Here is an 11837-nt window from a genome sequence, read left to right on the forward strand (position 1 = left end):
TTGTTGCCGTGTAAAGAAGACCGAGTCCTTTTCAGCCTCAGGAATGTGTAAATTAAAAAAAAAATAAAAAAAGGGGGCAAGAAGCAGTTTAGCAGGAAACTTTACAAACAAATGTCTGCCGTTCATACTTGCATTCAGCTGTGTTAAAATGCCTGCTCAATATTATTATGGAACTTGGAGCAACACTGTGTAGCTTTTAGCCACTAGGGGCACTAAACCAGCAACTTTCAGGTTTAGCGCACCTGAAAGCAAATGGAAACTGACAGCAGACTACTTTGGACCAGCAGATGGAGAAGTCACTTGTAAAGAGGAGGACACATTAACCCGCTTAAATCAAATCTTACATTAAAATTATGTCTGGTCAGGTTAGGGTCATATATGTTTTGTTGCCTTAGTACCAACAACGTTTAGCTCTGTTAGCGCTCATGTTTAAGGGGGGCTCGGACTGCTGCAAAGTCCCATTCTGGGTCACAGGACTCGTTCAATGATGGATCAGATTCTTAAGTTTCACAAACAAGTTTTAAGAAGAGCAGCCTGCACAGAGCATCAATACAGCAGGTTCTATATGTTGACCTGAAAACAATTTCACAGCTAAAACTTGGGTCAAAGGCTACAGTGTTGCTTTAAAGGGCACCTATTATAATTCATTTTTAAACACATAAAGGAGCAATATTTTTGTTGTAGTTCAATGTTTTGAAGGGGATCAAATGTATGTGACTTCACCTTCCATAAACTACACAGTACCCAAAAAACAGACAATCGTTGTTTCATCTTTAAAGAAAGAAATCCCACAGCCTATGTAAATATATATGATAGTCATCTTACCATCGTTCTGCTTAAAGTGTATGGTAATTAAAATTATTGTGAGGTCCATTTTCAGACATTCTTAATCCACAGAAAAAAGAAAAAAGGTCATTTTACTTCAGTTAGCAGTTAAATGTTTTCAAAATCTGAAATGTATTAGATTTGAATATAACCTAAAACTTTAAAAAGGGGAAAGTAGAACTATCTGGATATTTAGTTAGATCTTTATTTAATACATTATGTAGGGGTTGGTCAAAGCGTGGATAGATTATATAATAAAACCACTTGGAAAAAGGTCAGTATTGACATTTAAAATTCTTTAACCAATATAAAGATATAAAACATAACTTAATCATCTTGGAGTTGTTTTCACAGTTCAGAACTTCTGTTCTGTACCTTAATGGAGTGTGTGAGGCTGTTAAGAAAATCCCCTCTTTAAGAAGACTCTATATTTTACAGAACACATGAAGTTTGGGCTGACTGGATCCTTATAGTAATGCTGCAAATTAATGAGGAAAACAGATAATTTCCGTTGATTAAAATGTTTTTTTCCTCAGCCCGTTTATCGCCCATCTATTTTGGCCTGATCATACGTTCATCAGAGTTCTGGTAATTCTGCTCCTCGGCACTAGTTTTGCTGTGAGCACACCGCTGCCAAATTGGCTCCCCTTTGCTCTCCTGCCACAAGCTTCTGTTACTGTTGGTTATGGTTCTAAGCAAGATAAAAAAATTACAGCAGCGGAGGAGTCTGAATTTAGAACGGAGGCATCTGCTAGAAGACCGAAGGTATCCAAAGTATGTGAATACCTTCAGGCAGCTGGTTTGTACACCAAGTCTTCGTTGGCTTATGAATGCTTCTGAAAAGGAAAATATCATGTACCGGTAAGTTGATTATTGTTTAAATGTTAAGTTAGCATTTACTTTTTACAAATCATTTGAAGTATGACCAACTGTCTTTGGTTGTTTAAGCAGGCCCCCCTCGACTCTTTGGTAGGATTTTAGTAACGCTTGCGCATTCATAACAATTTTAGTGCTTTCGAGACGGCTCCACTCTAGACAGAGGCTTTAATCGAATGAGCACACAGAGTACGAACGTACCCTTTCTGTTTTTTTTTTACTTGGCGACACCATCCCTTGGCTACTCTGCTAACACCCAACAGTGGGGATTTTTTGGAAATTAGTCATTAATATAAGTGAACTAATGTAAAATGTGTCGAAAGATAAGTTGTTAGAGATGTAGTTATTCGTGGCAGCTCTATATCACACACAAAGCCAACTGGACATCAGCTAATTCTTCTTCATTCTCTGCGATTCTTAAGGGCGAATTACACTTCTGCAACCGCACACATCAAATGTCGCTTGCATCTGCTGGCGAACTAGTTTTGCTGGTATGCTTCTGCAACGTCGGCTGGTATGCTTCAGCAAAGTATGGAATTTCTAGGGACACACAGCAGTTTCCTGCCAAAGCGCTAGGGGGAGCCTATTCGAGAACTCGTGAGAACTTCTTCGGCGGCACCGGTGGGAGTGTTTATTTTCCAAAACATCTTACAAGTAGTTGTACTTCAGAACCTCCTCAATCAATCTTTCGTCATGGTTATCCATTGCTGTATTACCCCTCGGTTTTTAAAAATGGCACGCCCCAGCACTGAATCGAGAACAACGGCCACACAGACAGCCGGAAAGGCATACTATGGACCAATTACAGCTGCTTTTTGTCTGCGCACTTCCGCTTGAGGTCTGCGCAGGTTTGCTACTGTTTTTGAGAGACAGATTTGATGGTTCCAGAAGCTATGCATCAGAAGCATAAATTGGCCTTTACTTGCAGCTTAAGATTGCTTCAGATCTGCAATTTAGTTGGAAACGGGGTACACTGTCATAAGGTTGGGTTCATCTTTCTTTCCGCACTGTAGCTCCAAGCAGAGCTCAGTGATAGCTTGGAAATCTGCACTAAGTAAAATCTGCACTTGCTTATAGACATAACTATTACTGCATTGATACCAGTATCGGGTGGGGCCCCCATCCAGCACTAAAATGGTGGTATCGGCAGGTTCCGACAAATAGGGCACCAAAACCTTTTTGAGCCCAAAGTTTATTCAACTATTGTTACCCATTTCAGGTAGGCAATAGAAAGTTCTACTGGATTCACTTTATATTCGTCTTTTTCCTGCTTCACAATGGTAGGCAGAAGCTTGACAAAGCCATGGTGGTGATGGCAATTATTTTACATCCAAGTAGTATGCAGTTCTTCATATACACACACACACACACACACACATTGATTTCAAACAGATGTTATCGGCCAATACTTCACAGCCAGGTAAAGTATTGGCATCGGCACAATGCTAGACATAAAGTATGACTCAGCTTTATGGCAAAGAAAGCCACTGACAAAACACAAAAAAGTTAAAAGTATATCTATATTCTGAGCCTCTTGACCAGATGTGGAGTGCAAAAATAGTGAATACATTTTTCCTCTCCTACTTTAATGTGCAATTTTCGATAATAAACATGAATGACGGCGGCGACCAACCAATTACAAGTTCTCTGGAGATACCTGTAAATATTTACTAACAAGAGACCATTTCCAGGGTCTAAATCTTATTCTGTCCATTGCTACGATTTATCGGTGTAAATTTATTTTTTTTATCAAATTATCAGTTATTAACATTCTCCAATTTTTCTGCCGCTCTTTCATCTTCACCATTGCAATTGTGTGTAAAAATGCAACCTAAAAACAGGGAAACACATTAATTTGTGCAGTTAAAGCTTTAAGGAAAAAAATAGTGTTAGTAAGTATGTAAAGGTATTGCTTTGTTATTTTAATAAATAACTGAAGACAAATGGCCATTAAAAATAAGCTCTTAAATGTAATGGACTAAATCCCAGAATAGTTCATTTAGACACTTGGGGACAACTCATAGTGGCAGGCTAGTTGTATGAGCTGCAACGTCAAATAAATTAACAGCTCTAACAGCGGATGCAGGCCTGACCAATTGTTCAACTGTCAGACCACCAGCTTTCCTATGCAACATGTGACCACAGTTTGACAGCTACAAGAGACTAATGTCAGCTTCCTCAAATAACCTTTGCTAAATAAATCTACTTCTGAGAACAAAAACACACTTATCTCATCTAGCTCATGTTGTGTCCTGTCAACAATACTCACCACATGCAACTTCCCTCTATGTGCTTTATGTGACCACAGCCTGCAGCATGTGACCAACTGCTAGCTTAATTTATCGTGTTGTTAAACTAAGATATTCTGAGCCATTCCTGCTTTAATACAGCAAAGGGACAAATACAAAAGGCTAAAAACCTGAATCTTAGACAACCAACTCTGTCACTATAAGTAACTTATTTCCATTAAAATCAGAGTGAAAGCACTTCATCATGCTATCCTTGTAAACAGTGCAAGGAATTGTTCAGGGTAGAGCTAAACTCAGATTGGAGGACTTGGGGCACCCCAATACATTTCCGCAGACACCTGATCAAAAATCTACATTTTTAAGACCATTGATCTGCAGGAAAGTAATCCTCGCCAGAAACAAGTATTCATATTTAGTCATGTTAAATGCAACATCCAGCTGAAAAGGCGTTCTGGGAACACGTTGCCTCACTGACAGGTGTGCGATGTGGATGAAGGAATGGCGCAAGGCACCTAGTTAAAATTAATATCGTGTTTTATAAAGCTAGAAAGCAAACTTATCTGAGTATGTCTTTACAGTGTAGAAAAGGAAGGCCTTTTTCATAAGAATGTAGCAATAGGCTTGACTATGAAGGCTGAAACACATTTACTTCGTTCTTGTTGTGAAACCACAACCAAACGTCCAGCACAACGCTAAAACTGCAATGGTGTTAAATGTTTAATAATAAGCATGATTAGAGGCACACATACTGTACAGCTGCAAAGGTAAAAATACATCACCAGAATATAGAGAAGGCAGCTGTTCTAGAACTCATGACTTCTAAAGGATGCTTCATGTGGCAGGGTTTTTATATGGTCGTGGGATTTTTTTTTAAACTAAAGGTGATAATAAATACATATCTATAATAGAACAGTCTGGATCATACAGGGAGTCTCCAGCCACACGAGAAGCACAGCACACCACAAGCTAAACTGGTAAAACCTCTCTAGTTGAAATTTGAGTTTGGAATAAACAAACACGCTGAAGAAGATGCAATGGAGATTGTGTGTGAGCTCAATTCTTCTGAGAAAAAAAGAATTAAAAGAAAAGGTTTTCGGACTCTACACCTTACACTTTGACTTGGAGGTGAATTGTCTTTTATTTGAACATGAATAAACACTGTTGCAAGTGTAGTTTCTCTGCTTGAACACTTGAAATCAGTAATAGATTGTAATGTTTTAGCAACTAAATGATCTGTTTGCCAATTTAAAACAGAGGAGGACTGCTTCCTAGGAATGCTTATTATGGAATGTTGCTCAATCAGCGAAAAGCTGTATCTGGGTGGATATTGCTGCACTACACTCTACACTACAAGGTCAGTAACTTCTGTAAATGTTTTGCTGTACCAATATGGTCTTCTTTAATGTTGAGAAAACAACTTGTTGATTTCCCCTTCTTTTGTTGACAGGAGCACAAAAACATGCAACCACTACAATATTGTCACCCTTTAAAAAGTTAATTCTAACTAGGGATGAAATCATCAATTTGATTCATCATGATTTGATTATTAGAAAATTCTTATCTAATTTAGTAATCAATTAATCACTAAATGGGGTATACTGGATTTCATTTGTCAATATGCTCTACCCAGAACTCCTCAAGTGAAAGAGGTTTGATTTTCACCTGGTTTAATCTTTTAAACAAATCTTCTTTAAGGAACCTTTCTCTGATTATTATTCAAAAAAATAATCCACAGATTAAACAATTAGCAAGATAACAATATGGCTGAGAGCTAACCTAATAACACTAGTGCTGCTTACTGAGGAATTCAGTATATGGCCATGATTAGGTAAGGCTTTCCTTACAATTGCGCAAAGCTCTTCTGATAACACCTCACATTTATGTATGAAAGGCACAGTTATTACCTGGAAGCAGATCTGGACCTTGTCCTGTAGCTTCTGTCTCTCCCATCATTCCTCCTGGAAGAATTTTCTCTAGAGTTTTCCTATTTGACACACAAACATGTTTCTTGTTACAAATTGCACTTTGTTCAAAAATTTTTTAAATAAAAATCCTATTAACAAAGGTATGGTATTGCTTAAACTAACAGCAAACAAGCATTGACTAGCTTACCGTCGAATAAAGGTCAGACTCTTTTCCAGAATTAAATCCCTCTGCTGTCAAATGTTGTTCATAACTCTTTCCTCCAGTCTGCTAAGAGATAAAGAAACAACAGTATGCAAATTATCCAAACTATGCACAAACGCTAAATGCTGCTGTTAAATTACATAATCTGTCAGGACATAAAAATACCATTCATATACTAAGTTATCGGCATGTATATAACATCATGTTTTGCTTTTTTTTTTTTTATAAATTTACCTTTATATCCCCACTCCGTCCCAACATATGATGAACATCTGTGTTTAGCTTGTGAGCAGGAAATTGGTTTAACAAATTATCAGGTGTACTTCTGTCAGGACAAAAACACACATTGGATTAAGACTAAAGAAATAAAAACACTCTATGCTTCTAATGACATTACAATTCCAGACTTTTACACTATCAATATAAACAGTTCTAAAAAAAAAAAAAAAAAGATTTACAAGTAAAAAGTGGCTTAAATGCATTCACTCATATATTCAATTTATTTTGATAACATCTACAACTAGGTGGTCCTAGTATATCAAGATAATAACCCTGGAAATATTCTTTAATCATCTGAGCACAACTTCCTCTCTCAGATCAATTCCTTTTTCTCTACCCTGGATATTTTGACCTCACATCTCTTTGTTCAATTTCTTTGTGGGTGCAACTGTGCTTGTCTACCATTATTGCAGGGTATGTCCGTAAATGGACCTGCACAAAATAAAAGCCACCAGGCAAAAAACTGTAACCCTAGAAGGGAGTAGGTTTAAAAATGTATAACATGAAAAAAAACGTAAACTGTTAATTAACCGAAAATAAGCACTTTGGAGACAACTCAACAAGAACATACGGTCAGTTTTCTAAGAACTCGACAGCAATCCCTCACACCAAGCCTGCATGTAGCAACAGTGGAGAAGAAAAATCCCTTTGTTACAAGTGAAATCTCAAAGGTGAAGTTTCATGCACCTTTGTCAGTGAGTGAAAAGGTTACTAGGGCTGAAACTAACCAGATTAATCGACTATTGAAATAATCGTCAACTAATTTGGTAATGAAGTAATAATTTACTCTAGTATAGAGACTGTAAAACATGCCTTTATCTAACAGAGTTAAAGGCACATACTTGGAGCATCGATTTGCATATTAATCATTAGTTGCACCCCATCTGTGATTTTCAATTTGAACTTTGATTCAAAGGTAATCTTTAGTTTTTTTTTTTTTTTTGTTTATATTTTTACAACGTTGTTTCCCTATACACTTACTGTGGCTGAACGTTGCCTTCTGAGATCGACATTTCCTCTGGTTCATCATCATAGTCAAATCGGTCAAGTAGTTTCTAGGGGGGAAAAAAATATATTCAAACATAGCAATGGTGGAAACTAAAGTCAAACACAACATATTTTCTACATTGAGCAACATCAATACCTCAGCTAAAGAACTTTTCTTGGCAGTTTCAGCACTACATGGATGAAGTTGAGTTCCTGGCATCTGAGGCTGGTTTATGTTATTGGCAATTGAAGGAGCTCCAACTGTTTTATCTGGCTGCTGAAATTCCTGAAGCATCCTCTGCAGCTGTGGATGAAATGAAAGGGGACATTAGAAAAACACAATCTAAGCTGATATAATGAAGAACCTAAGGCAACATAATACTTACCTCCTGAGCGTGGGAAGATTTAAACAGTTGTGCCACAGCAGCTAAAGCTTCTGGAGTTGGTATTTGTGGCACAACAGGTACAGACGAGGGGATACTGACTGGAGCTCTAGTTTCTGGTTGTGGGTTGATAGGAGCTGCTAAGAAACAGGAATGTAAATGATTTAACAACAAGGGAATATATCTCATCAAAGTATGTTATAAATGCACTTGCTGCGTACAATGTTTTAACACTTCATTACCTTCCAGGGCAGGAGGTGGCAAAGCAGTACCATTGGCCATATCCATAAGAGGCTGAAGGATCTCCATATCAAACACACCATTCTTCTGCCAGAGGTTCAGCACCCGAACTATTTTAGTCTGAGAAACAAAAAATTAACACTGGAGTTTTTGAAATGTCTCAATCAGGCTCTCAACGTTTATTAATACTAAACATTTTTACCTTATCATCCTCTGGACAGTGGTAAAGGTTTTGAAAAGTTTCTGTGAAGTTCTTTAAAAACCTGGGTGCAAAAACATCCTTCTCAACACCGAACTGATGGCGTGACTGGCGAACAATGGAGTCAATGACATATAGACCAGGAACCTTCAATTCTGGCTTACACTAACAGAACAAAGACAGAAAAAAAAAGAAATGTACATTTTCTACTTTTTTAAAGTCAACAGTCCAGGCCTGTAAATTAAAGGCCTTTTTTGGTGCCAGGATTTCAAAGAAAATTTGTAACTGGGTTATTTAGAGAGAAGTGTATACATCAGCGAGGAAAGAGCAGATATCAGCTGAACCCAAATAACATATTTTCTTGTCTTTAGTACATTTTTTTTCTGTGCAAAGTCAGCCTCTATAGAATATTAATAAACCCTATAAATAGTTAATTGTAGGTTTTGAGCCTTTCTTGACCAGTATCATTAAAGATTAATTAACAAGAAAAATCATCTAACTGTACATACCTTCTTGATGAACTTTTCAACAATCTGGACAACATGTTTGTACAGCTGAATAAAGATATAAATGTTCATTAGTACAAGAGAGAAAGAGTAAAAATATACATGTATAGATCAAGTACCATTACAATATTTCACCTACCTTAATGGCTTTAATAGCTGATTTAGTAACGGACATCATCTTAGCCCTCGATATTGGAGGCTTCATTTCGATCATGGAGAACAACTGGTTTGATAAAAAAAAAGGAGACCAGATTATGTGAGGTAATTTACATAAACTGTGGTTTTATCTCATCGGAAAGATACAGCCTGGCCTCCATGATAAACACAACATAAAACTGTTTAAACAGAATATATTGATTCTACCAAACATCATAATAAAGGTATTATTTAATTATTGTTTCTCACTGTGTATTAGTAAAGGCTGCAGTAGACAGACTGTACAAAAACTTTAAGTAGTATCACCATTTAACCACGTATACCTGCAAAGAGTCTAAAATCACATCCACTTCATGTTATAATCCTTGTTTTTATGCCATCAACATTGCCACTGTGACCCTGATCAGCTGATCGCTAATCGGCAACAACAGCCCTAGAAAGGGGAAGTGGCAAAGTTTCTATAGGTGTGTTATTTCGAAGATGACTGGCAGTCAAACTGGTCACTCTGAATATCTTTTTGAAAAGAGTAAAGATAAGCCGTATGCACGTGATTTATAGTCAAAGAAAAAGACAAGTGGAGTTAAACGCATCTTTTGATCCAAAATTAAGACACATAACCGAAAACACGTATTTTAATAATAGTAATGCGGATACAACATTTAGGTGAATTAAGCGAATTTCTCCACTGTGAGATGAATAAAGTCAGCCAATCAATCAATAAGGTATGACGTTTAGATTAATTTCAAACCAAGAAAGATGGAAAAACAGCAAAACATATCGTTTTTATCTGTAAGCAAATCTAAGCCCTTGTCATTAAAAAGCAGGGGTTAATCAAAGCTAGTGTTTCCACAATAATTCAAAACGCCGTAATTTGTGTATTAGCATGTTTTGGTCTGTAGCGCGAGATTAGAGGCCTTAACAACCGTGTTCAGTCCTCAACTAAACACACACAAAAAAGGAATCCGTTGCCGAACGGAAAATATAGACTAGCATGTTCCTTTTTTGTGCTAATATAATAATGTCCGTCTTAACCTAAAAGGCTAAACTTACTGAGACAAGTTAGCATTACCTTTAACCTAACGGCTAAGCTTTAGGGCTAAACCTTACCTCCGTGTTGAACGCGTTCACAGCATCCATGGCGGCTTGTTAATGCTGCACAATGTTCAACTCTCACATTTATTTCAGAATGAGAAATAAACAATGTGGAATTAAGTTCTGAAGAAAAAAACAAAACAAAAAGAATCCAAGCCAAATGCTATAAATACCGCCCTATCTGAAGAGGTCTAGCTAACTTCCGCAGGAACAGGAAGTCCGATAGGCTTGTTTTTCTTTTTTTAATTGCAGTTGGCAAGCAAATTATTGATGCACATTACTGCCATCTACTGGAATGGAGTGTGGATCGGGATGCTTCGATAGGCATCATTTCTGGCGATTTAAAAATATATATGTTTTACTTTATTTACTTTCAGGAACCTTATTAAAAAAAACCATGACCTGTTTGTAATATTCACAAAGTTTCAAGGGAGAATGTTCATTAAAACCAAATGTGATATAAAAATATGTCCTATTTTTGCTACAGCTCCCCCTGCTGTTCGATTCAATATTTGCTACATCGGCAGTCTAGGAGGACATTTGTGCTCCGAATATATTTGAAGGGAAATACATTACTCTTTCGACCATATGATTATGTTTCAATATATACTTCTGTATAAAAATATAACGATCAAACACCAGTGTTGTTAGTAATAGATATATGCGGGTACACAGCGACTAATTGTTTCCCAGCCAAGTTTTGTTAAATTCAGTTTAGATCTAATTTTTGAAATATAAACAGTAGACAAATTTTGAGGTAGGTGCGTTTATTAACAAAACAGAGTAAGTGAACACTTCAAACGTAATTCAGTGTTCAATGCCTTAAGAAATAATATCTATATATATATATATATATATATATATATATATATATATATATATATATATATATATATATATATATATATAGATAGATAGATAGATATTTATATTTTTAAGTGTTAATTCACTTAAGTTTTCATTCAAACACACATATATATATAAATATATATATGTTTTTGTGTGTGTTAATTCACTTAAGTAGTAATTCACTTTCTTTCACGTTTTTCTTAATTTTACAAATCAAACGCCATCTTGTGGTACATTTAAATTACTGCATGAATCTCGTGCTGCACTTTTTTTTTTTCTGTAACCATCAGTCCTGAGGACGGATCAGACGCATCTGTAGGAACAGCTCCTGGGTGTTAAAAGCTATTTTTGGGGAGTTCTATTGCTTTTGCTATGGTCGGATCAACATCAGCTTCTAGAAACAGGACATCAGACCATTTGCTCAGAAATGAAACTCTGGGGTTTGTAGGGATCTCTACCAGCACTCCTCCATATGAATGGGAATACTATTTTGATTATCTCGATCCTGTCTTTGTGGATGAGAGCCAGCTCAAATACCATAAATGTAAGTTCTTATTCACTCCTGATTTATTTTTTCTTATGTTGTAAAATGTTCTTTATGATAATAATGAAAACATGTCCTTTCCTTTCAGACTCAATTGTCATAATACTATGGATATCTCTGGCTGCTTTTGTGGGATTTCTCTTTCTTATTTTGAATCTAATGTCTCTCGGGGTGAAGCTTCCAAAGTAAGTTTAAAACATGCTTTCAAGGATTAAATACTTAAAATGAGTAACTTATGCAGTCCACTGATCTTGTTCCCTGCCATGTCTTAAAATGTGATCTTATGATCACTCCAGGATACACAAATCCAAAGTGAGGGAACACCATGAAAGCTCAACTGTTTGACTACGGTCTTATTCTGGAGGTAAGTAGTAAAAATATTCAAGTACACGTTTAAAAACTATCCACTTAAAATGAGTTTTTCTCCAGCAGAAAAAGAAAGCTTGATCCTTTTTGTTGTTCCGCTAACAAAGCACAGAGCAGATGTTTACTACATCATCATTTTTTTAAGCATTAAACAGCAAC

At 36.5% G+C, this 11837-nt stretch overlaps 1 protein-coding gene and 1 long non-coding RNA gene across 4 annotated transcripts in view; one reads left to right on the forward strand and one right to left on the reverse strand.

Moving 5' to 3' along the window:
• LOC119789471 (SR-related and CTD-associated factor 4-like) overlaps positions 1–10131 on the reverse strand; it is a 40051-nt gene extending 29920 nt beyond the window's left edge. The window contains exons 1-11 of one of the 3 annotated variants that reach the window (XM_038294354.1): positions 9935–10131; positions 8811–8894; positions 8675–8719; positions 8169–8330; positions 7969–8086; positions 7730–7866; positions 7501–7647; positions 7338–7411; positions 6312–6402; positions 6063–6143; positions 5855–5934 (exon numbers count right to left, since the gene is read on the reverse strand). In XM_038294354.1, the coding sequence (XP_038150282.1) occupies positions 5855–5934; positions 6063–6143; positions 6312–6402; positions 7338–7411; positions 7501–7647; positions 7730–7866; positions 7969–8086; positions 8169–8330; positions 8675–8719; positions 8811–8894; positions 9935–9964 (1049 nt within the window). In that variant the 5' untranslated portion in view covers positions 9965–10131. The remainder of the gene's footprint in view (positions 1–5854; positions 5935–6062; positions 6144–6311; positions 6403–7337; positions 7412–7500; positions 7648–7729; positions 7867–7968; positions 8087–8168; positions 8331–8674; positions 8720–8810; positions 8895–9934) is intronic. The other 2 variants (XM_038294357.1, XM_038294355.1) reach the window with 2 other exon arrangements.
• On the forward strand, positions 1523–11643 carry LOC119789472. The gene is made up of 3 exons (XR_005281593.1): positions 1523–1686; positions 11401–11497; positions 11609–11643. It is a non-coding gene; the product is annotated as an uncharacterized LOC119789472 (long non-coding RNA).
• Positions 11644–11837: the final 194 nt, after the last annotated feature.

This window comes from Cyprinodon tularosa, unplaced genomic scaffold (genome assembly GCF_016077235.1).
Source record: "Cyprinodon tularosa strain WSP-4 unplaced genomic scaffold, ASM1607723v1 ctg34, whole genome shotgun sequence".
In the NCBI taxonomy this organism is placed as follows: Eukaryota; Metazoa; Chordata; class Actinopteri; order Cyprinodontiformes; family Cyprinodontidae; genus Cyprinodon; species Cyprinodon tularosa.